Source organism: Haemaphysalis longicornis, unplaced genomic scaffold (genome assembly GCF_048455015.1).
Source record: "Haemaphysalis longicornis isolate Haplotype H1 unplaced genomic scaffold, Haemaphysalis longicornis Haplotype H1 scaffold_2, whole genome shotgun sequence".
Lineage (NCBI taxonomy): Eukaryota > Metazoa > Arthropoda > Arachnida > Ixodida > Ixodidae > Haemaphysalis > Haemaphysalis longicornis.
Genome location: NW_027526295.1, coordinates 263828818 through 263850811, shown reverse-complemented (window position 1 = coordinate 263850811; position 21994 = coordinate 263828818). Strand labels below are relative to the sequence as shown.

The 21994-nt window shown below is 48.7% G+C and overlaps 1 protein-coding gene across 1 annotated transcript; it reads left to right on the top strand.

Moving 5' to 3' along the window:
- The first annotated feature begins 2658 nt into the window (after positions 1-2658).
- Positions 2659-20424, top strand: LOC144170597 (tyrosine-protein kinase HTK16-like). The gene is made up of 15 exons (XM_077700500.1): positions 2659-3000; positions 3235-3366; positions 4375-4527; positions 4839-4988; positions 5645-5826; positions 6152-6395; positions 8035-8105; positions 9365-9490; positions 10616-10724; positions 11152-11253; positions 11782-11852; positions 13799-14125; positions 15055-15146; positions 15355-15481; positions 20195-20424. The coding sequence occupies exons 1-15, from the start codon at positions 2937-2939 to the stop codon at positions 20390-20392; spliced, it is 2148 nt and encodes a 715-aa protein (XP_077556626.1). The 5' UTR covers positions 2659-2936; the 3' UTR covers positions 20393-20424.
- Positions 20425-21994: the final 1570 nt, after the last annotated feature.

Sequence of the window (21994 nt, the reverse complement as noted above, 5' to 3'; positions counted from 1 at the left end):
TTGTTGGCGCTACATTTGCTGCCCTTACCAGCGTGTCACGTGTGGTACAGAGCTGTGCTCTCGCTGTTTATTGATTACGAGCACAATTTTTACAACGGTGTATGAAGTTGGTGAAATGAACCCAGGCGAAAAAAACAATTGGAGGACCATTTGGACTTGCCGAAAACACAATTGGGCCAAATGGAACCATTTGTGTTTTCAAATGGTTCCATTTGGCCCAATCGTGTTTTCGACAGGTCCAACTGGGCCTCCAATTGTTTTTTTCACCTGGGAAGTACTGTGTATCTCCTGGATTGGTCGGTGCTATCCTGCTTCGGCGTGGTTCTTCCCAGGCCATCACTAACAAGGGTGGCAATGGGAAGCCAAAAGCCAAATTTTTTGACACTTTGTGATCAGTACCTGTAGCACTGCAGTGTATCCCTTGCAACTTTGGAAGCTCGGAAAAGTTGGTACATGACCAAATATACAGAGTTGTAGGCACGACGAAAAGAGGCATTAACAGTGTTCACTCCAAACATCTTTTTGTAACATCCAATAAACTTTAATTCAGGCCTCTTTTGTACCAGCTGTGCTGATTTCACCCCCCCAAAATAAGGCACCTGCTGGTCTTTCTATGCACAGAAAGTATGGTGAGGTTGCAAAACATTTCAGGCTGCTGGGCCAAAACTATACGGACAAAAACGCTGGTGTTCAGCGGCGCGTACTAGAGTGCACAAGAGCCCCTAAATAAGCTTATTTAGTGGCCGGAAGATCCAGTGGGTACCACTAATCTAGGCCCAAGAGAACTCTTGTCAAATGAGGGCCTTTAAAGGTATTCCTTCCGCCTATTCTCCCCACAAAAGCCACAGATTCTATGATCTAAATGGGAGCGCAAGCAGCCTTCGTGCAACACTATTTAGACCTTTGCCGGCAGCCTAGCTCTTCAGCCAGTGCCCACGTTTGAGGACACAGACCCATTCTTCCCTATTCAGCCACAGCGGATCAAACCTAATGGCGTGAAATGGCGCGCGCACACACCTTTCAAAATAAAAAGAAAGAAAGAAGTGCGGTTACAAAAGCCGGCGAACTTAAACGTGCAACACAACCCTCCGAATCCTCCACTGGTTTTCTTCCTTTCCCGTAGGTGCACCGTAGATAACACAACACCGAACGACAGCCGATGTACCAAGGAGGAGAGTTATCATCCTGCGCTTACGGCGCGTAAACAATGAAAAGCACAGCCGACCTAAACATAAGTGCCGGCACGGCCACTTCGCACGGCCGGCATGGTACTAGTTTCGGCGATCAACAAGAACGACCAAATCCAAGAAATAATAACAAAAAACAGGTGACGTCACTTCCGTGGGGCGCTCCAGCCGTCAGCGATCGGGTGAGGCTGGAGCACCCCGGGGGAAAGGATCCCCGGGGTGCAGCAGCCTTTGCCTTAAAAAATTGGCCGACATTTGTGGTGATGAGGCAACGTACCTAGACCTACATTTTAACCCACAGAAATCTGCAGTCATGGTGTTCAACGAGGAAGATCATACAGCACCAATAAGAATTCAACAGGAGGCCATACCATTAGTAAATAAGTACAAATACTTGGGGATCTGGCTTAATGACGGAAAAAGCTACCTGAATGCCCATGAAGAACACCTCAAACTGAAAGGGAGACGAAATGCAGCAGTAATGAAACATAGAGCACTTTGGGGTTACAATAAGTACGAGGTAGTGCGAGGCATCTGGAAAGGGGTAATGGTGCCAGCGCTCACGTTCTCTAATGCCGTATTATGCCTAAAGTCCGATATCCTGTCGGGACTGGAGGTTAACCAAAAGGCAGTCGGCAGATTAGCACTGGGAGCTCACAGTAAGACTACAAATGAGGCGGTACAAGGCGATATGGGTTGGGCTTCATTTGAGGCGAGGGAAGCGCAAAGTAAGATACGTTTTGAGGAGCGGCTTAGACATTTAGATGAGAAGAACTGGGCAGCCAGAGTGCACAGGTACGTGTACCTTAAAAGTGTGGACACCCAATGGCGGAAGAGGACGCGAAAGCTGGCGACTAAATATACCTTGACCGCGGCAAATAAACAAGGGGGGGCAGTTAAAAAGCAAGTGAAGGAAACAGAGACGCTCATGTGGAAAGAGAGGATGGAAAAGAAGGGATCGCTGGGAATCTACAAAGCAAGCAAAAAAGAGATCCGGAAAGAGAACTTTTATGACAACAATAAAGGTAGTGCGTTGCTCTTTGAGGCGCGGGCTGGCTGCTTGAGAACTCGAACTTACATGAGCAAATATTCGTCCCAGGATGAGACATGTGTTGTATGTGGCAGGGATAAAGAAACAATCGACCACATAGTAATAGGATGCCAAAAGATTCAGCCGGATAGAATTGGGGGAAAAGTCCTACTTCCTGAGGCACTGGGCTTCGCAATAGATGGAAACATTAACTGGTCAGCAGTGGGTACTACTAAGCAGCGGCTAGAGTATTGGTGGAAAAAAAGCAGGGAAGTCGATAAAATAACATCGCAGCCAGGGGTAGCGGCAGGGCAGAAGTAAAAAGAAATCCGAGTTGAGGGACTAAATTTAAATTCAAACTACTTAGATAGGCTAGATGGCGCACGCCATCACCCCGATTCAAAGGGGAGGCCTTTAATCATCATCATCATCATCATAGTTGAGCAAGTTGCCAAAAATTGGAACCAATGGAACACGCTGGGTGTCATCGGCAAAGGAATGTGTTGCCATATTACAGTTATAAAAGAAACTAGAATTTACGCACGAAAAATACTTCGACCTGACTGTGCTGGCGGGCGAGTTGCATGCTGATGGCAGCGAGTAGCGCCAGTGGAAATGGGGTAGTGTCCGCTGCATGACTCAAGAGGAACTAACTTACGTGTTCATAGTACCTGCCCTACGAAGCATGCTTTGCGCTGTGCCCATCCCACCTGTGGCGAATGGCTAAGTGCGCTATGATCACCAGGATGGGTGTACACGAAACGCAACCGGAACCGCTAGCAAGTGAGTTTCGACGAAACCAGCTCGATTCGTATGCCTGCCTTTACCAAGATGTGATTTTGTGCCGTTGTGCAACGTTACGAACACTTTTTCTTGGTGTGTGGCCAGACTTTATATTGTTTAGCAGCTTTCTTTCTTTTTTCTGTGAATGCCCAAGCTTAATGTAGTTGTTTTGCTGTGACATATTCGCTAAACGTATCATCTGACACTATTTGACAGCGCTGTCATCGCTCGCAGGGGGCATCTACTCGGTTTCGGAACGTGACAGAACCAGTCCCGAAAGGCATGCTGCGCAAACACCCGATGCTTGCGAGTGGTTCCACGCTACATTGGACCGTGCGGCTGCCGAAAAGTTGCTTTTGCCTCAAGGCATGTCTCATTTATCCACTACCGGCTGCCGAAATCCTCCTTGTCGGCAGCCTGAATACGCCGTTTTCTTTGATAGCACGGAATGCCTTCAGTTGTACTGGCAGGTTGTCAACACTTCATGTCACCAACTGATTGTGAAGTTTTCATATAGCTTTGTTGGTTAAATAACTGCAACGTACAGGTAATTTCTGTTTGTCGAAACGAGTTTAAAATATTTTAAATGTTCTTTCAAGTGGAAGATGTCATGCGCCGTAAATTGTGTTGAGTTTTCTAAAACGTAACCCCAAGGGCACTGCATGTTGTCTTGCCCTCTGCAGTATCTACAGTGGCAAACATCTCCACGACTGTGTGAGTATAATTGTGCGCAAAATGTTCTGCTGGCTGCCACACGCACACACACGCAGAAAATTGTTTATGGTGTCATCTGGCAGCGCTTTAACTAAGTTTCAGTGCCATCCGATGGTGACATCTTGTGTGCATGAACTCCTCATGAAGATGTGTGTTAGCATGAAGAATCTGGCCCGTTAGGCCTCAGGCCAGTGAACACGGGTAATTTACGGGACTTTGTGGTATGGCCCTTCTTGTAAGCATCAATTGGCACCTATGACAGCAAATTGTAATGGGCATGGGCTTTAGACCAACAGAAAGGGCGCCCATGTGCTCGCATTCTTTGCTGCTGGCTGTGCTAAAAATCCATTTAATTATAATTGTTAAAACGGGACAATGAAGGCCAAAGCTTTCATTCCATAACGTAGGCTTTCTGCAGTCTGCTACACGAAACTCTTGAACTGAGCAACGCATGCATTTGCATGCCAGTACCGAGTCGTTTTGTAATGACTGCTGTCGTTTTAGAGAATTTGGTGGCAGGTGGGTGCGGCATCAGGTTACACGCTCTTAATGGATGGGCAAAACTGTGCCTCCTGCAGCTGGTGTTTAACGGGATGTGCAGAGCGGCGGGGCATGGCGTGACTGATCTGGAATGTTGGTGACGAGTGGGTGTGTGCGCAGGAGAGGAGGGGCTGTTCCTCGTGCGGCCGAGTGGGTCATCGCCAGGGGACTTTGCACTGAGTGTCGCTGAAAAGGGCCACGTGCTGCACCTCCAGGTGCACAGGCACAGGGAAGATGCCTTCTTCAGCGTCGATGGGGGCCCCGTGGTGCATGGTGAGCAGCTCTCAAGCCTGCATGTCACCCCGCGCTCGTTGCCCCTTCATCAAATGTCCTTCTATGAGAAGCAAGAAAGCATAGAACAAAGATCATGGATTACAGCCTGTAGTGCGTAGTGTCACTTTCATTCGTAATCATAAGCATCAGCTTTTCTCCTGAAATCTGTTCATCTGTTCTAGCTTACCATTATATTTAAATAAATCATGAGAGCAGGTGTCGTTATATAAGAAGGCTCAACTGTACAGTAATGTGAAAAGAGCTGCCCTGTCTGTTGATGCCACCAGTGTGCTTGTGTGTGTGGCACGCAGGGCTGGAGGAGCTGGTGTACCAGGGAAGCCAGGAAGGCGGGGCACCCTGGGGGCAGCCCCTGGGGCGGCCCTGCCCTGGGGGAGGGCCACCCCCACCTGACACTCGGCGCCACGGCCGCACAAACCTGCTGCACCGGGCAACCAGGCAGGGTACTGCGTCTCTAGCCTTCTTTGCCCAGGTTCTGTCCCACTGATTGGTGCCTATCGAGGCAGAGTTAACGGTACCATTAGGGCTCGTTAATCCTGGAGCTTTGTTGGCTTGTGGTTAAATGGAAACTAAGCTCAACCGAACTTGGCATTCAAGAGCCTGTTTCAGTAGTAAGCTTTGCATCAGAAAATGAAATTGTAAACATTTATTTGTCATCCTGTGCACTGTTTCACTGGTGCTTCATGCTTCAGCTATGTGGAAAAACGCAGTCATCTTTTAGTGCAATGGTGGTTGCAGTAAGTGTGTGTGTGGGTGTGACATTGCAGCTCTAAACCAATGCCCATCAACTGTATGGCCAACACTACCTAACATTTGGCAGGGCCTATACACAACTAAACCACTGCAGGAAGTGTTTATACTTTCTCATTTCTAGAATTTGCTCATTTCGGCGAGGGTGCTGCTGGGTTCTGTCGTGCTATGTGGTTATTTTTCTCCAAACCGTGCATTTACGTTGCTCTGCTCTTCCCCTCCTTTCTCTTCTAAGCTGCTTCAGGGTGGGACCGCTGCGGGTGAGTTGCTCTTGCATGGCAAACTGGGGTGTCCGCTGTGCCGGGAGTGTTTGCAGTGGAGTGACCACTTGCTGCTGTCATTGGCGCAGGTGACCTGGTGGTGGTGAACGAGCTCCTGCGGGTGGGATACGCCACCGAGGCCAAAGACGAAGATGGCCGCACAGCAGTGCACCTGGCCTGTCTGGCGGGCCACACTGAGCTGCTGGCAGCCCTGCTGGCAGCCGGGGCGGCACCCTCAGGTCCGGATGTGTCTGGCAGGCACCCGCTCCACGTGCGTGCCGCTGCCTTCTCGCTTTTTTGCTCACCTCCTTGCCCTCCCCTTCAAGCTTTTCCTTTTGTACGCAATGAGTGCAGAATAAAAATGCAAATGAGATTGTGGTAAAGTAGTTTTCATTATGAAGCTTCGCGGTGGATATTGGGTTGCCTTGTCACCACTTAGCCTACTCTTCCACGGCTGAACCATTTTACTAGTGTGTGGAAACAGTGATCCACTTTGTAAGCAAAGGTTTTTTGCTTGGGAGCGTAGCGTTCATAATTCGTAGTGCTGCCTCCCAGCAGACCAGCTGACTCCCAGGGCGAATACTCTGTGCCTGCAGTACGCATGCGAGTGGGAAGACGAAGTGATGGCTGAGGAGCTGCTCTTGGCCGGGGCGAGTCCGCAAGCACGTGACACGGACAACGGCTGGGTGCCACTGCACGTGGCGGCTGCGCGGGGCCACATCGATGTGGTGCGCACCTTGCTGCACCACGGGGCCCCCACACGTCCACGCACAGTGCGGCGGGAGCTGCCCGCTGATCTGGCTGCCCAGGGGCACCACTCGGACTGTGTCCATCTGTTGGGTCAGTGAGCCCACCAACTCTAACAGGCCAGCTACTTCACCTTTGCGAACAAAGTGGGTGAAACCGTAGGCGTTTGCTGTCAAAATGCTAACAGCTTTTCAATTGCAAACGAGACTATCGGGGCGGCTTTGAGTGTCTTTGGCACAAGGAGGACGTCAGTGTGGTGGGGCTTTTCCGCCGTTGGAGACATCATCACAGAAGTAGTTGATGGGAATTTGCTGCGCAAGACAATAATGGTATGGATAAGGAAAAAAATGCCAGTGCGGCCATTTATGTTTCCATTTGTGGTGGCAGAGCAACATGACCCATTTGTTCTTCAGGTTTACACTGTGTGCAGATGCCTACCACTATGCGCACACACTTGCTAAAGAATGGCATTTATCACTTTGAGGATCATGGGTTAGGTTAGGTTAGGTTAGGTTAGGAGCTCCTACAATCAGCAGTTTGAATTTTGAAGTACACAGTCTATGCGTATGTAGTCATATCTATGCTGAATACGGCCATTTTTTTGCCATGTGAGCTTATTTTATTGGATCGGTGTAATGTCCATTTATGTAAAAAGCATTGCGAGGGTTCTTACTAAAATAACTGCTTGGTAATTGCTTTGACTTCATGTCCAACACCTACCCTATGATATTGATGTGTAAATTGCTTCTTCATAATATCACTTCCAAAAAAGTGTTAAAATGTTTTTAAACCGAAACCTTTGCTGATTTTTTTTCTTTTGTGCCAGCACAGTTGGTTAGCAATCATCTCTCTTTTAATCGTGCTGAGTTTGTGCGGTGAAAACGTGAACCGTGTAACACCCTGCATTTCCACAATAATGCAGGTTTTGCTGAAGTTCCACCTGTAGTCGTTATAGTAGCATAAATGGAGATAATTGGTCAAACAGAATTTTGAAAAACCAAAAAGCAAGAAAAATATAAAAAGATGTAATGTGGCGAACCATGTAGCTCCCTTCATTTACAAAAAATGCATATTTGGTGCAAGTAACACGAGGAGTCTCTGTAATAGCGTAAATGGAGATAGTTGGTCCGACAGGATTTAGAAAAACCAATAACTTTGACTGTAAAGAACTCACACTAAGAATGCTACGCATAAGTAAACAATTGTCCGAATTTCTGCCGATATTTTTGTTTGTATTTTGTTTTATGGTCACCCTAAATTATAAACTTTTTTTTTCTCTATAAAAGTCAACTTATCAAGTAACCATCCGGTGCAGTTTGTGCGATTCCTTGATTTAGTCGAACTGGAACTGAACCAGAATGAAATGAATTCACCAAAACCAAACTGGTATTTTGTTGGGTTCGACACTGTGATCAGAATAAAAAAGGCAGACAGACATAGGCTACGTGCAAGTGACTTCACCTGCAGGATCAAATTCCTTGATATTACAACATAGATCAATGTAGCACATGGTGGGGTTTTTCATCAATTTTGCGAGGCCAAAAAGGCACACTCGTGTTTGAGAGCCACTGAGGTAGGGGTTCAATTTTAAATGACAGCCCGGCCATGACCACTGGTTTGTCATTGGGTGCAGCTTGGCAGTGTCGTTATTCAGAGCGGTCAGTACTGCTAAAACTGCCTGCAGACTGCAATGTAAAGGAGGCCGCTGGTGCATTTGTTGGTTTCTCCACAGAGACCTACGAGAGGCCAGCGTCCACATACGCGCGGAGCTCTTGGCTGCATCCTCCACACGTGGACCGAGAGGTGAGCAGCAGGGCCTTGCAGTACCTATATGAGGCTTAATCAGTAGCCCAACTGCACTGTGTACTTTAGCATGGAGTCAGCATACTGATTGCCCAGTCTTGGCTATTACCTGCCGCAGTTGCTCAGTGGCTAAGGCGTTGTGCTGCTGAGCACGAGGACGCGGGTCCGATTCCCACCTGCGGCGGCCGCTTTTCTTATGGAGGCGAAAAGCAAAAACGCCCGTGTGTACGGGATTTCGGTGCACGTTAAAGATCCCCAGGTGGTCAGAATTAATCCGGAGCCCTCCACTATGGCGCGCCTCATCGCCTGTGTTGCGTTGGCGCGTTAAACTCTACAATCAATCAATCAGTCTTGGCTATTGCCTCAGTTATGTGCGTTACTGTAAAGGAGGTGGGGAATCGTAAATCTGTTCCTTTAAATGGGAATTCCCGAGTGATGACTCCATCTTTTCTCATCGAAAAAAGTTGCAGTGAAGTGTGAGCTGCGCAATGTTTAGATAGACAAGGCTGTAGGGTCGCTGCATTAGGACATTGGTCAGGCGAGCAAGATGACCAAAGTCCGAGATTGTGCTTACGACTTGTGCCACCATTTGCTAAGATGCTGGAGAACAGGTCACGTAAACAGAATCTTCCTGCTGAGTTTTCCTGTTTAGTGTGCGTTTTAAAATGGGCTGTCCTGCAGTTGCACAGGTGTGGCATAGCTTCTCCATCTAGAAAGGTGTTACAGGACAGGAAAATTAGTGTTTGTACAAGGATTTACGATTGCCCCTCTAGCCAAAAATGTTGTTGGTTTCAAATGATCCTAGTACAGAGAGATACAAATATGGAGTATGTCCTTTTTTTTTTTAAGCTAACCAAAGTATACAGTATCTGAGTTCATCTTGACAGGACCTACAGTGTGAAAAGTGGAATGAACTTTGCCTCATATCCCGTAGTGAGCGCTCGAATCTCGCTGTATTTTTGGATGCCTGCTGTGTATTAAAGGCTGCTCCAAAGGCCAAAAGTAAAAACCATATGTAATGAACAAGGGATAAGGACTAAGTGAGATAAGACAAAGTACAGGCACGCACTATATTATATACACACTGCCACATATCCCCGGACTGAAGTGAAACTTGAAGCTTGTTTCGCAGAAAATACTCGGGCTGAGATAAGAATGTGCCTACCTTTATTTATTGCAAAGCAACTCCGGCCAGTGGCTTAAGCCTGAAGTGGGCTTCCCAGTTTTGCTGCCTTAATGCCAACGTTGTTCTTTTGCAGTGTGCTTCTCGGCTTCTATCCACTGCTGAGGAAGGAACGTTTTTGGTGCGCCGGGGCCGGCGGGGCTCCTATGTGCTGTCGTTGGCTGGACCCTCGTCAGTTTACCACTTTGAGATACTCTCCCAGGTAAGACATAGCATACCCGAAGAAGCACATTGCACTGTCAAGCACCTGGTGTGACAACCTATTTTCTTGTCAGCCGCCATCGCTAGTCTAGCAGGAAGTGCCGAAAGTGATGGGGTTGCAGGTGCTTTGCACAATAGCTTCCGGGCATAAGTGACAGGCAACTTTAATGACATGCCAGCAGTGTACAAATAATCGGCAGCATGATTTCGAAGGACTGCAACATTTTGCGTTTTGTTGCATTTTCCGGATTGGAAATTGGTGCTCCCGTCATGCAGTGGTAAAAAGAAAACTGAAGGCATCAAAGGTCCACATTGCGTCGCTTCGTGTTATGAACCGGCATTGTCACTGTGTGTTCGTTCAGACCTGTCACAGAGAGCAAAGCTCACTGCCCTGTAAAAGCCCTGTTCATTTGTTATGCCCCAAAAATGAATGCGCCATGACAGGCGTGCCTTTTGGTGCATCTGCAATACGGATTAAAACGCCTAATTTATGGTTGTTGGCATTTCCAATGCAGCGTGCTGTCGCCTAGTAACTGTCACTGCATGGTCCACAGGATACCCGTAGTGCTGATACCAGAACTGAAGTTTATGCTAATAGGCAGCTGTCGCACTGTTGTGTTGCTTCATAGCTCTTTATGCTGTGACTGCCAACAGTTACCCACTGCGGTGGCACAGTGGCTAAGGCGTTGTGCTGCTGAGCACGAGGACGCGGGTTCGACTCCCGGCCGTGGCGGCCGATTTCTAATGGAGGCGAAAAGCAAAAACGCCCGTGTGTACGAGATTTTGGCACACGTTAAAGATCCCCAGGTGGCCAAAATTAATCCAGAGCCCTTCATTACAGCGCGCCTAATCGCCTGTGTTGCGTCGGCACGTTAAACCCTACAATCAATTAATCAATATGCCAACAGTGCAGGTGCTGTAAAAGGTCGCTAAATATGGTTATTCGCACAAAATTGTGATGACAGATGTGATGAAAAATGCAGGAAGGGCAGCTTTCCACGTGCACCATCTCCCCTGTGCCACCCCCCTCGCGCTGTTGTAGTGACCCCGTCCTCTCTGCCCGCACGTTGCCCCCGAGCCCTGTGCCCCCATCCCCTGAGGGCAGGCGTGCTTCTGCTTTGTGCAGGGCTCGTACGTGGCCATAGATGACGGCCCCCTGCTACCGTCGCTGGAGCACCTGGTGGGCCACTATGCCAGCTTTGAGGACGGGCTGCCCACGCGCCTGGCTCACCCCCGTGAGTGGGAAGCCAAAGAATGAAGCAATCCTATGGGCCCTGGTCTCCAAGCTGACCCCACTTTGTCTGTAGAAGAGAGGATGAGGAGAAGGAGGAGTAAACTTTATTTTGGCGAGCCTTAGGTGCTGATGTCTGGGCACCCGAGTAATGAAAAAAATGCACACACGCACAAGTCTCCTCGTCGTCTCCACACACAGTCACAGCATCCATTATTTCCAGCAGATCCTGGCGAAGTTATCAGATGGTTAAAAGGGGAACAGTTGTGGATTTTTTTATTTATGGCCAATCTCGCGATGATAGGGTCTACCTGCACTGATGTTGGTCTTGAAACGGTACTTGGTGGTGTCGACGCGTGCAGGGGGCAGTGGGTGCTATGTGTGGTCTCACGATGTTGCTGCAGCCCTTGTGCATTTCTTTTTTTTCCCAGTTGCACCAGATGAACCCCCACCTGTGGCCCCAAGGTCGGTGACATCACAACGGCAGCCCTCGACCCTGACAGCAGTGATTAGCCGGGATGCCTTGAGGCTCGGCAAGTGTGGCAGAACGAGTGTTGGAATGGCATTCCGTCAGCTTGGCCATTGAAAACACCATGGGAGAGAGGTGGTTAAAAGGGCGACTGCTGTGTTCCAGGCCAAGCAAACAGCATGGCAGCACAGTTCCATTAAAGGCTACTTTTCCATGCGTTTCTATGATGGAAAGCAGAGTGTGCATTCGTTAGGCAGGGGTGAAAAGTCAAAATTTTTATTTGTAATGTCAGGGGGGCTTTTTGCAGCGCTTTCAAGTGGAAAGGAAAACGGAAGGCCTCAGTGCACTCCTTACCAATACATCTTTGCCAGCGCATTTTAGCACTCAAGAAAAAAAAAATTGTTCTGTAACCTTTCAGTAAGAATGGCCAGAGAGAGTCTAGCAGGTTCAGGCACCACATAAGTGAGACTGAAAGTACTAAGGCCAGCTGCTGTGTATGCGTCAGCTATTGTAAACTAGCGACTAATGACACTAAAGCGTAAAAATGTGCACACGCACACTGTATCGTAACATGGTGACCTTCTTCACACAGGCCCTACCCTGGGGGAAGGAGAATATGGCTCTGTGCTGCAAGGCATTTGGCTGACTCCTGATGGCACTGAGGTGATGTATTAGTCCTACCCTCGAAAGAAATCCACTTTGACACTAGGCCTTCTGCTGTCATGAAGTAAACTGCGTTGCGGAAACAAGCATAGTGAAGAATGGCAACACTGGTGCCGCTTTATTGTCCTTGCTTTGTTTGCACAGTTAGCTTCAACATGTTTGTCAATCAAGTAGCCTAAACCAACCTGTTACCAGCCTTGTAGCTGCTAATTTTCACTAACATGGCCTGGCTTGTGACCTCTCACAAGCCAGGCCATGTGAGTGACCACTCACCCCCTAGGACTTTAAAATAAGCGTTTGAAATTTGATTGTGCTATTTTCTTGCAGAGGTAAACACAACTCTCTAGCTTCAGCACATCACGCGGTCTGTGTCCGCTCCTATAAACTATTTATTAAGGGGAAATTTTTTTTACCGATTGCGACCCCCCAGGGTCGATTTTTTTTGTTACTGATATAAATTCTTCGGACAAATCTATTTCGAGAATTGTTGCAATTTTTTGAGGGTGGCCATAAAGTGGCAAAAAAATCGTTTGCATTGTTACATACGCGTTGTTTATTTACGAGTAAAATAAGAAAATTTGCGGGCCGAAGAAGCGGGAAGTGCCTGCAGGACAAAATCGAAACCAGCTGCCGTGCATCTGCGCGTGACCCGATGCGCAAGCGGTAGCGGACGCACCGCTGTAGTAAAGTGTAAAAAAAGAAAAGAAGAGCCATTGGTGCAAGAAAAAAATGCCACGTATTTCTGCCGTGTGGCAGCACATTCGAAGCGAGAAAAATGATTGAAAAAGGCGCACTTTTTAAACATACGAGTGATGACGTGCACGTACGTCATTGGCCATATTGAATGGAGGTGTTTACCAGGGACGTCCATGTATGTCATTGACCCTGAAAGGGTTAATTATGAGGCACCGTACAAGTATCCTTTTTGAGATTTGCCATCTTGTCCAGTAGTTTTACTTCAAGAGGTTCAGTTTTGCACCCCTTGTGTATGTAGAAAGTTGTTTCTAAGGGGTACTGAGACACCGGTCAATGTATGGAAATCAGATGTGTGTCAACGTGTGTTTCAGAAGCAATTCCCAAGTGTCCCCTTCTTCCCCCCCCCCCCCCTTCCAAGTGTCCCCTTCAAGTGTCTTCTTTGTCCCCTCCCCTGAATAATTTTCACAAAAAAAAAAGGGAATGGGGGGGGCGGGGGGGGGGGGGGGTTGCTTTCTTTTTTTTTTTGCTGAACACATGACACAAAACACACCTTTTAGACAGCAGTGATCTTCGCTCTTATCTTATGTTTAAGAATGATACACACCAGTTCAATAATCTCACTGATAACAAGAATAAATTTGCATGTCTCAGTTGGTGTAAAAAACATTCCAGACAGGGCTGAAGCCCCAGGAGCTACCCTTCTAAACAATGTCCCCTACTTTAACCCTTTGAGAATTTTTGCTGTGTATGTACGGTGGCGGTTTTCCGTCCTGGAAGGTCTTTGCCGTTCAGGTATGGTTTCAACCCTCCGTTTGAAGTTTCGCACCATGGTGACAACGCATACTCAGTGGGAGGTGCTGCCAACTTTTAGGACTTGCAAGAAGCATTTCAAACTTGATTGGGCTATTTTCTTGCGGAGATAAACAGAACTCTCTAGCTTCAGCGCGTCACGGTCTGTGTCAACGCCCTTTCGTAGTTTCCGTTTCGCCATGTGATCACAACGCAGGCGCATGAAACTTATTTTTATCTTTATCGGCATTCCTTTGCAGGAGAGGCGAAGTTGATTTCTAACTATATAACTTGTTTATCACTGTAATTAGTCACCGTAGAGCAATTTGACCACCTGGGAAAGTTCTTAAAAAAAAATCGACCTTTGGTTGTTTCTTGAACCCCACAATTGCCGGTACACTCGCAGCCTGCAGTTGGGCGTTTCAACGCACACCCGACTTATGTGGTGCGCGTGCGTGCAGGTGTCGGTGGCGGTGAAGCGCCTGCGGGAAGTGTCGGCCAACGAGGGCTTTGCACGCGAGGCGGAGCTGATGGTGGACTTGCGGCACCCGTGCGTGGTGCGGCTGCTGGCCGTCTGCCTGGGACCCCCCCTGATGATGGTGCAGGAGCTGCTGCCCCTGGGCTCCCTGCTCAGCTACCTGCACCAGGGCCCCGCCGTGGTGTCCCTGGAGGAGGACGTGCCCCGATGGGCCCACCAGGTGGCCTGCGGCATGGCCTACCTCCAGGGCAGGCGCTTCGTGCACCGCGACCTGGCCGCCCGGAACCTGCTGCTGGCCTCGCGCATGCAGGCAAGGCCCCCTTTTCCCTTCCCACCTGACGTGACGGGGGCACGCAAATATGCGGTTAACCTATCCCGCTTGGCTGCCCACATCAAAGCACCTTGTGTGCCCCCACCAAGCCTGCTATGGTGGAACATTCCCTTCTTCCAAGGACGCATTGTGTCATCATGGCTCAGACTTGAGTCGCTAAATACAGTTTATTCTCTCTCTCGACATAACCAAGCTTTTGATGCGGGTAATCGGATTTGTTTCATTAATGTTTTGTATCATTGAATTTTCACATCTAGCACGTACAAAAATTACCAGTTCACTGGCCAGTTGTAAGCACTCGTGAAATTTCAACAGGTTTGGCACTAATTTGCTTGTAACAGCAGAGCTGTTTCATTTAACGTTTTCGTTCCGCCATCCAGCATTAGCGCACGTGAGCGTGTGCCTTGTGAGGAGTGCCCAGCGTTGGTCGGCTTGACTTTGAAGAAACTCTGCCCAGTGTTTGTGGCACGAACTCTTGCTTGCTGTTCTCCTCACGTCTGGAGTGGAGAGCGCAGACGCTGAGTTCACGCTATAGACGGCGAATTTGTGAAGCCGGTTGCCGCGGGTTCTAGCGTGTGCAAACGCGGTTCACTTTGGGAGAGATGTCAAAGCCTGTGGACAAAACTATCTGGGCCTGCCAGTCATGAAGGACTTTTGATCGCAAGTTCGGAGATCCATATGAGATGCAACAGTGGGGCCTCCGACGAAGGGAGAGAAGCTCTGCTGTTTCTCCAGCCTTTCACCACTAGCGTAAGCTGCACCAAGTTCTTCTTGTTAACTTGCCAAGGGTTATGCTGAACAAACTAGCACTCATTTTCTTATCCTTTCTCAACCGTCTTAAGGCGGGCGGGCAAGACTTGTTCCCTCACTTGCTGCAGATGAGCTCGACTTTCGTTGTGCACTTTCAGGTGAAGATTAGTGACTTTGGGCTGTCTCGTGCCCTGGCCATGGGCAGCGACTACTACCGTGCGACTACGGGAGGCCGCTGGCCCCTCAAGTGGTAAGCAGGCTTCCTGTTGATTTAGCTGCACAGCCAGTGGTATGCACTCATGGCTCAGGCCAGACTAATTCTTCAACCAAGGGTTGCTACCTCTTCCCCTGTACCTCTTGCCCTGTACTTGTACCTAAGGACAAACAAAAAAGTGGGAGGCTTGTTTTGGTGCTTTTCTAAGGGCGAGCCTAACATGTTGGCATGTTGTTCATGACAGGTATGCTCCAGAGTCTGTGAACTTTGGCACATTCTCGCACGCCAGCGATGCTTGGAGCTTCGGCATCACGCTGTGGGAGATGTACTCGCTGGGCGAGCTGCCCTATGGATCCCTCACGGGCGTCCAGGTAAGGAGAGGCTGTGGTTAGCTGGCCTCACTCATCCAAAAGAGCGAACATTACCCGCAAGATTGAGTCGAAACTCCTAGTGCGGCAGGCAGTACTAAAAAAGAAACAAAAACGGCTTGTTGCAAAGTCTTAAAGGCCAACTGCACTCATATTTCACCTCAATCAAATTTACTTTGAATGTGCTCTACGTACCACCAAACTAACTAGGATATGACTACTAGCCCCGTAAAATGCGTCGTTAATGAGTTAGAAACGTTTAAAATAGCTCTGTCGCAGGCAGCACTTTACCTGCCGGTGGATCGTGCAATTAGCCCTGAAGTGGAAGTGACGTTGCAGCCAGCCAGGTGCTTTTTCCCGGCCAGCCAGGAGAACTGGCCGAGCGCTGCTGGGCGCACTTCTCATATGGCTGCTGCGAGGGCGAAGTGTTGTGTGCAGGTTTGCTCCGGCTGGCGCGCCGCAGGCGGCTGCTTGCTCGCCGGCTAGAACGTCGCCTCAGCCTGGCCATAATGGCCGCGCTCTTCTCAATTTCACTTTCAAAATCACCAATTTTTGATGGTCATTTGCACCATGGATACGCATATTTCAGCTGTTGTATTGTGTAACTTGCAGTCTTAGGCAGATTACACGGAAATAATGTCTTCAAGAGGTTGAAATTTCGAGTGCAGTTTTAAAAGGGCCATGAAGACAAAATTCGTTTGGTTCATCCAAAATACACCACTTTTAATGTAAACTTCACTGAAATAAGCTATGTGGTGAGGAAAGAGTAGAATAGACATGCGAACCACCACTTACTTGCTTGCCCTGAACATATAATACCCCTGTCACATGGCCACTTTCAATCGCGATTGAGTCGATCCGGATCGGGCGCATGCTACACGGCAGTTTCAATCGCGATCGAGCTCAATCCCGCTCGAGCTCAATCCCGCTCGAACTCAATCCTGGTTTCTCAAGCACGATCGAGGCTTCCAAGCGCGATCGAACGAAAGCGGCGATACTCTCGTCCCCGCTGAGTAATGACACAGAAGGTGAAAATTTCAACTAACGCCACAAAGTGTGTCAAATAACTTGACCCAAATAAGCGTGAGGTAACATTTACATACCTACAACCGTGAGAAGTTACCAGACGCTGGCCGCAAGTACAATGTTAGCGCCATCTAGCGTACACGAGTGCAACCGGTGCAACTTCTCGATCGCGATTGAAACGGGCCGTGTAGCAGCGGCAGTGCGTCGAGCGCACTCGAAAACTCGATTGCGATTCACTTCAATCGCGATTGAAAGTGCCCGTGTGACAGGGGTATAACATTATGGGCAGCTTGTTGCAGTTGGCTGAGGCTGAAAAAACCCAATGGAAACTAAACAAGGTCTATAAGCTTGCAGGAAAAGCTATTTGAGTTTAAATTTAGCACAAATTCTTTTTGTAGCAGTGGTGGGGTAAACAATGAAAGTTACGAACACATAAACATAGGAAGCAGTTAGCGCACCACTTTTCCAGCCTACACAGCCTGAACAGATCAGGCGCATTGGGCTTCGCTGACATTATACTGTCCAACTTACATAAGCATCATGGCCACTTACGTGACCCTGTTTTCCAAATCATACCTGATGTTTCATGAAGCAATTACTATCAACTGTAACAAAAATAGGTATGGCAGGTATACAAGCCCAGTCAGAAGCCGAGAGCGAACAGCGGTCCTTGAGTAGTATTGCTACACCACCTAGGAATACAGTGTAGACCATTTATAACGTAACCGCTTATAGTGCGGGACCGGATATAACGCGGATTTTTGCGACCACCGGTTTGCCTCCCATAGAACTCAATGGATAAGCATACCGCTTAAGATGCGGTTGGCCGAAGCACAATACCGTTTATAGTGCGGTTTTTCGGCGGGTCTGCTGATCAACCGGCGCAGCTGAGGCATCGTTTTAGGGTAGCAAAAGAAAAAAGAAAGGATGAAATCGGCCATCTGACGCAGCGTGCACCCCTTGCCCACCCAAAGAAAAAAAAAAAGGCACCCTTTAGTTCCTGCGTACCTGATAACCACAACTGTCCTCGCTTGATGCACCTCGGGAGATAGCGACAGTCTCCCCATCCGCGCGTGGCAAGTTTATTTTATTAATCGTGAACGGCATGGCCCGTTTTCGCGCACGAATCGTGCACATCGGCGTTGCACGTGAGTTTTTTGGTTTTTTTCGGGCTCGTGTCGACGATTCCGCGCTCGCGGTGGCTTCTTTGCGTGGTAGTGGGAGGAGCCTGACGACTTGCACCAATGGGGAGACGCGTACCTAATGGCGGGAGATTCGAAGCGCTCCGAGCCGGCTAGCCGCGCCAGAGATGTTTAGGCTTACTACCGCGGTATTTTTTGATGGGCGCTTTCACAAGCAGCGTGGATGGCAGTTTATATTCCACTTTTCGCCCACATTATTAGCTCTTTTCTTGCATGAGCATCTTGGCTTGCGCACCGTGCGGCATTTCAGCGAGCGGTTAAAAGCGGTCGCTGGAACATTCTGCACCGCTTCACGGCCAGTGCCGACGCCGTGTTGCCGCCTCTTACCGCGCCGCCCACACCACGCCAGTTGTATCCGCGCTGGCGTGCACTGCACGTTTTCGCGATACCAAATCTACCACGCGGTTCACGCTTTATAACGTTGTTGCAGATAAGCCACCGCTCTTTCCCTTTCCGAACATTCGAGCCGCGTGAAGCCGAAGATTTCCACCACCAGTACGTCGCGCTGATAAGCAGCCGCCTTCGGCATCGTGAACACAAGGTGGGGTAAAAAAAAAAAAATCCCGCTGGCGTTTTTATCACGTCTTGCGGCGTCTGTTCATAGACGCTAAAAACGCAGCCATGGTTTTTCAAAACACAAACACAACGGAAGTTAAAGCCGCGCTCGCCATTTGTGAGACTGCGCTTTTGCCCTGCAGCAGCGGCTGATGTTAAAAATAATACGGAATATAGATCGTGCCTTCGTTTTTAAGTGCTGTGCGTTTCAGTGATGATAAATATACGTTGACTTGAGAGCTAGGACACGATGTGGTTGAATTCGCGCGTGTTTTGGTTATAGTGCGGTACCGCTTATAGTGCGGATTTTCGCGGCGCCCGCGGCATACGTTATAAGCGGTCTACACTGTATGTGGATAATAAACGGTAACGAAAGGGGGCGTCTGTGAGATGCCGGTAGCCCCGCTCAGCATACTACCTTTTGTTTTTGGTACATGCCCTGTATACGTCATTGCTGACGTCACGAAGCATACGATTCAGTGGGAGAATCGAAATTTTTCATTAAAGTATTTAATTTCTCAGCGAATAAAGCATTGTTTGTTGCTGGAAAAGTGCTAAGGGTACTATAAACCAACAAATCTTTGGAATAAAATGAATTTGTAATTTGTCTTCATGGCCCCTTTAAGGTTTTCTATTCCGTTCAGGTAATTTCTGAACGAAATTGTGAAAAAAGTGGAATTATACTAACAGGTTAAAGGGCCGGACGGCATGGGGGTCACATAGCGCTTAGCGCTTAGCTGGTGGGCTAGCTCGAACGCTGTGGAGGGTAGGAGGGCACAAAATGGCCTTTTTGTACATATAAACTCGTGATTTTAGCCAAAGGTTTGCAAATTACAGGAGAATGTGCTAAATATGGTAGTTTAAATAAACTTCTTAGCCCACCTGTCGCACGAGACCGTCTACTAGGCCAGCATTTACCTGCACCCCAGTCGTAGGACACCTCGGTCTTACTATGTTTTCGCGCGGTCCCTTGAAAGTCGTATTATTGGGTTCCACTGTAATACAGGTTGCATTGCTTAACACATCACAGCTGATCAACCTGGCGCCAAGAAGTGTTCTGTCTTGTAAAAAAAAAATACAAGGCTGAATGGACGACCTAGCATAACTCTTTGTGCTTCTTACTGCAGTGACCTGTACAACAGCTCGTATGCAAATGTGTCTGTGTAATTCAGCTTTTTGCCCCCGTAACGGTGAAGCATAATCATAAAGTTCTGGAAACTTGGTTTCACCAGATGCTTTACTACATGCACTGCTCAATGAAATGTTCACATGTGCACAGCTGTGACCTACAAAGGAGCTGCAAAAGTGTGTGTGGGTCTGCCAAGAAGGGGCATGGCGAGACTTTAAAAAAAGAGGGTGAGCATTGAAAAACATGTAAGCATGGTGCAGGCAACACCAAGCAACCAAAACTGTTGGCATTGATGAAGAGCAGACAATGCAAGGACAGTTTTGCTGGAAGTGTAAAAGGCTGACCAATAGCAGAATTATTAAAGGAAGCAAGTTGTTATACTTGGTGTTCACAAAACCTTGACATGGTACCAGCGCAGTAAGGGAAGGTCCCCGGAAGGCTCCATGTCAAAGTTAAATGACAAATTCTTGTTTTTTGACTCGTAAATGGAACGACGGATGCCAGGGATGCAAGATAAGTGCAGCTAAGTGTTCAGCAAGCTTTGCACAGTGTCATGTTCGGTATCCTTGTTTGGTCCAAGTATTTTTTGATGTTTAAGATGCATTTCAGGATCTCTTTAAAAGAGTCTGCGATATGCTCAAGAATTAATATCATTCTGAAAATGATTCCTACGTTGCGGGTGTTGCCAGTTCTTTTTTAACGTCGCGCTAGCACAAAACTCGGTGCGTCAGCGAAAGCACAGCTGGAGCGGCTGTTGGCTTTGCAGCACGGAGATGGCACAGTGCCCCTGCTTGCCTTGTGCAGGTGCTGGCCCTGGTGGAGAGTGGCGAGCGGCTGGCCTGCCCCGAGGGCTGCCCCGACTGGGCGTACGCAGCCATGCAGCACTGCTGGCGCATCAGCCCCGACCAGAGGCCCCCCTTTGCCCAGCTGGCTGCGCTGTTTGCCTCCCACTGCAGCACGCAGCAGCCACACCTGTGCGCCGGCTGCCAGGCGTCACAGTGAGGAATCTCCAATTAAAGTGATGCCCCCCCACACACAGTTCCAGTCCTGTTTCTAGGTGTGGGGCAACAAGTACCCTCCACATACCTGCATTGATAGACACCAATACGGCGGGCTCCTGAGAATCCAGGATGTTGTATCTATAGTTTGTTCAAAGAACAGGTTAGCTGTCAATTTCTTCACTTGGCAACACTGGAAACGGCCGATGTACCACGAACATGGCGCGGCTTGTGCCTCTGCGCCTGCACGCCGAAGAAAAGAATAACACCGGCGTGCGTTGTCTGCTCCGTTTCAACCCGATTTTCAACAATGGTGTCAACAGAGATGTTATTTATCGGACTCACATTGGACTTGAGGCATTACTTTGCATTCGGTGGGGTAGAGTCTGAAACATCCTACACAAACCATGTGCTTAGCACGGACAAGTACCGCCATCCCACGGAGCCCGACGTAACCAGTAACGGCGCACTCACATGGTTGCCTGCATGCGTGCCTCGCCAGTGAATACAAGCTATAAATGGGAGGGTTTATCAGAACACGAAGTTGCTCGAAGCTGCCTGATGAATTTGCTTGCCATGTTTAGCAACTACAGTGCTCTCCTGTGCACCACACATCAGTAGTTGAAAGCTGCAGCACTCGTATTTCCAGCAGATACAAAATGGTTGTAGCCCAAGTATGGTAAAGAGCCCTTTGCTAAACCTGCTGGCCGAAAAAATAGTTTATGCAGCATTTTTTTTCTTTCTTCTTTGCTTTTGCTAGTCGCACAAATTGGCTGTTGCCACCTGCATGTGGAACACCACACTAGGCACAGAATGCAGAAGCGCACCGTGAAGGAAGGAAAAGACAAAAGCAAGTGTTGCGGGTGCTGGTTACCTCGCTGTCTCCTGTGTTCCCTAGAGGGGCATGGAGAAATGCCATGGAGTTGCAAAGTAGCGAGCAGTTTACGTCACTATTGCAATGCCACACGTTTGTTACTCAAGGAAAGCAACCAGGGTTCCCATCTTGAACGTGCAAAATGCGCAAACTGTCAACCACGCATTCTGACCGACGCTGTGTGTCAGAGGCAGTAGTGTTCTAGATGGGCTACATACTTGATTTCAGGGTTGTACCTTGTCACAGGTGTATTCGATGCGCAGTTCTCTCCTCCCTCATGCCACCGTCGCAAAATTCCCCTTATCGATGCCCGCTAATTACTGTGGCAGAAGCCATACCGGCAACTGCAGCATCTGGGATGGTAGTTGAACGTACCAAGTTCCAGAGCTGCAGCAGAAGAAACTATGCAGGGGAGGGCAGCAGCTGCACAGGAGCATAGGGCATGCGCTTGTGGAGTGATCAGCGTGGGTTCAAAAACATGTGGCACCACTTTGGCACAGCAACAATGTGTATGGGGACTTTACATCTGCATTTCAGGCGTGCCACTGCAAGGGTGAATGCACAACACTTGGGGGCAACCAGCCCACTATACAGCTCTGCAGTGCCATCAGCTCTTAATGTTGCTCTGTGCCAGGTCCGGAGTGACGGGAAGCAACACTATGCAAGCCTGATGGAACTACGGAATCGGGTCCAAACCCGTAGCTGCACGCCTTTTGCGCAGGTGCAAGGAGT

Excerpts from the sequence above, each read along its gene's own strand:
- LOC144170597 (XM_077700500.1), top strand. The coding sequence starts at position 2,937 with ATGGCTAAGTGCGCTATGATCACCAGGATGGGTGTACACGAAACGCAA. Across the intron at positions 4,989-5,644 it reads GCACCGGGCAACCAGGCAGG|GTGACCTGGTGGTGGTGAAC; the intron begins GTACTGCGTCTC and ends TCATTGGCGCAG. Across the intron at positions 6,396-8,034 it reads GGACTGTGTCCATCTGTTGG|AGACCTACGAGAGGCCAGCG; the intron begins GTCAGTGAGCCC and ends GTTTCTCCACAG.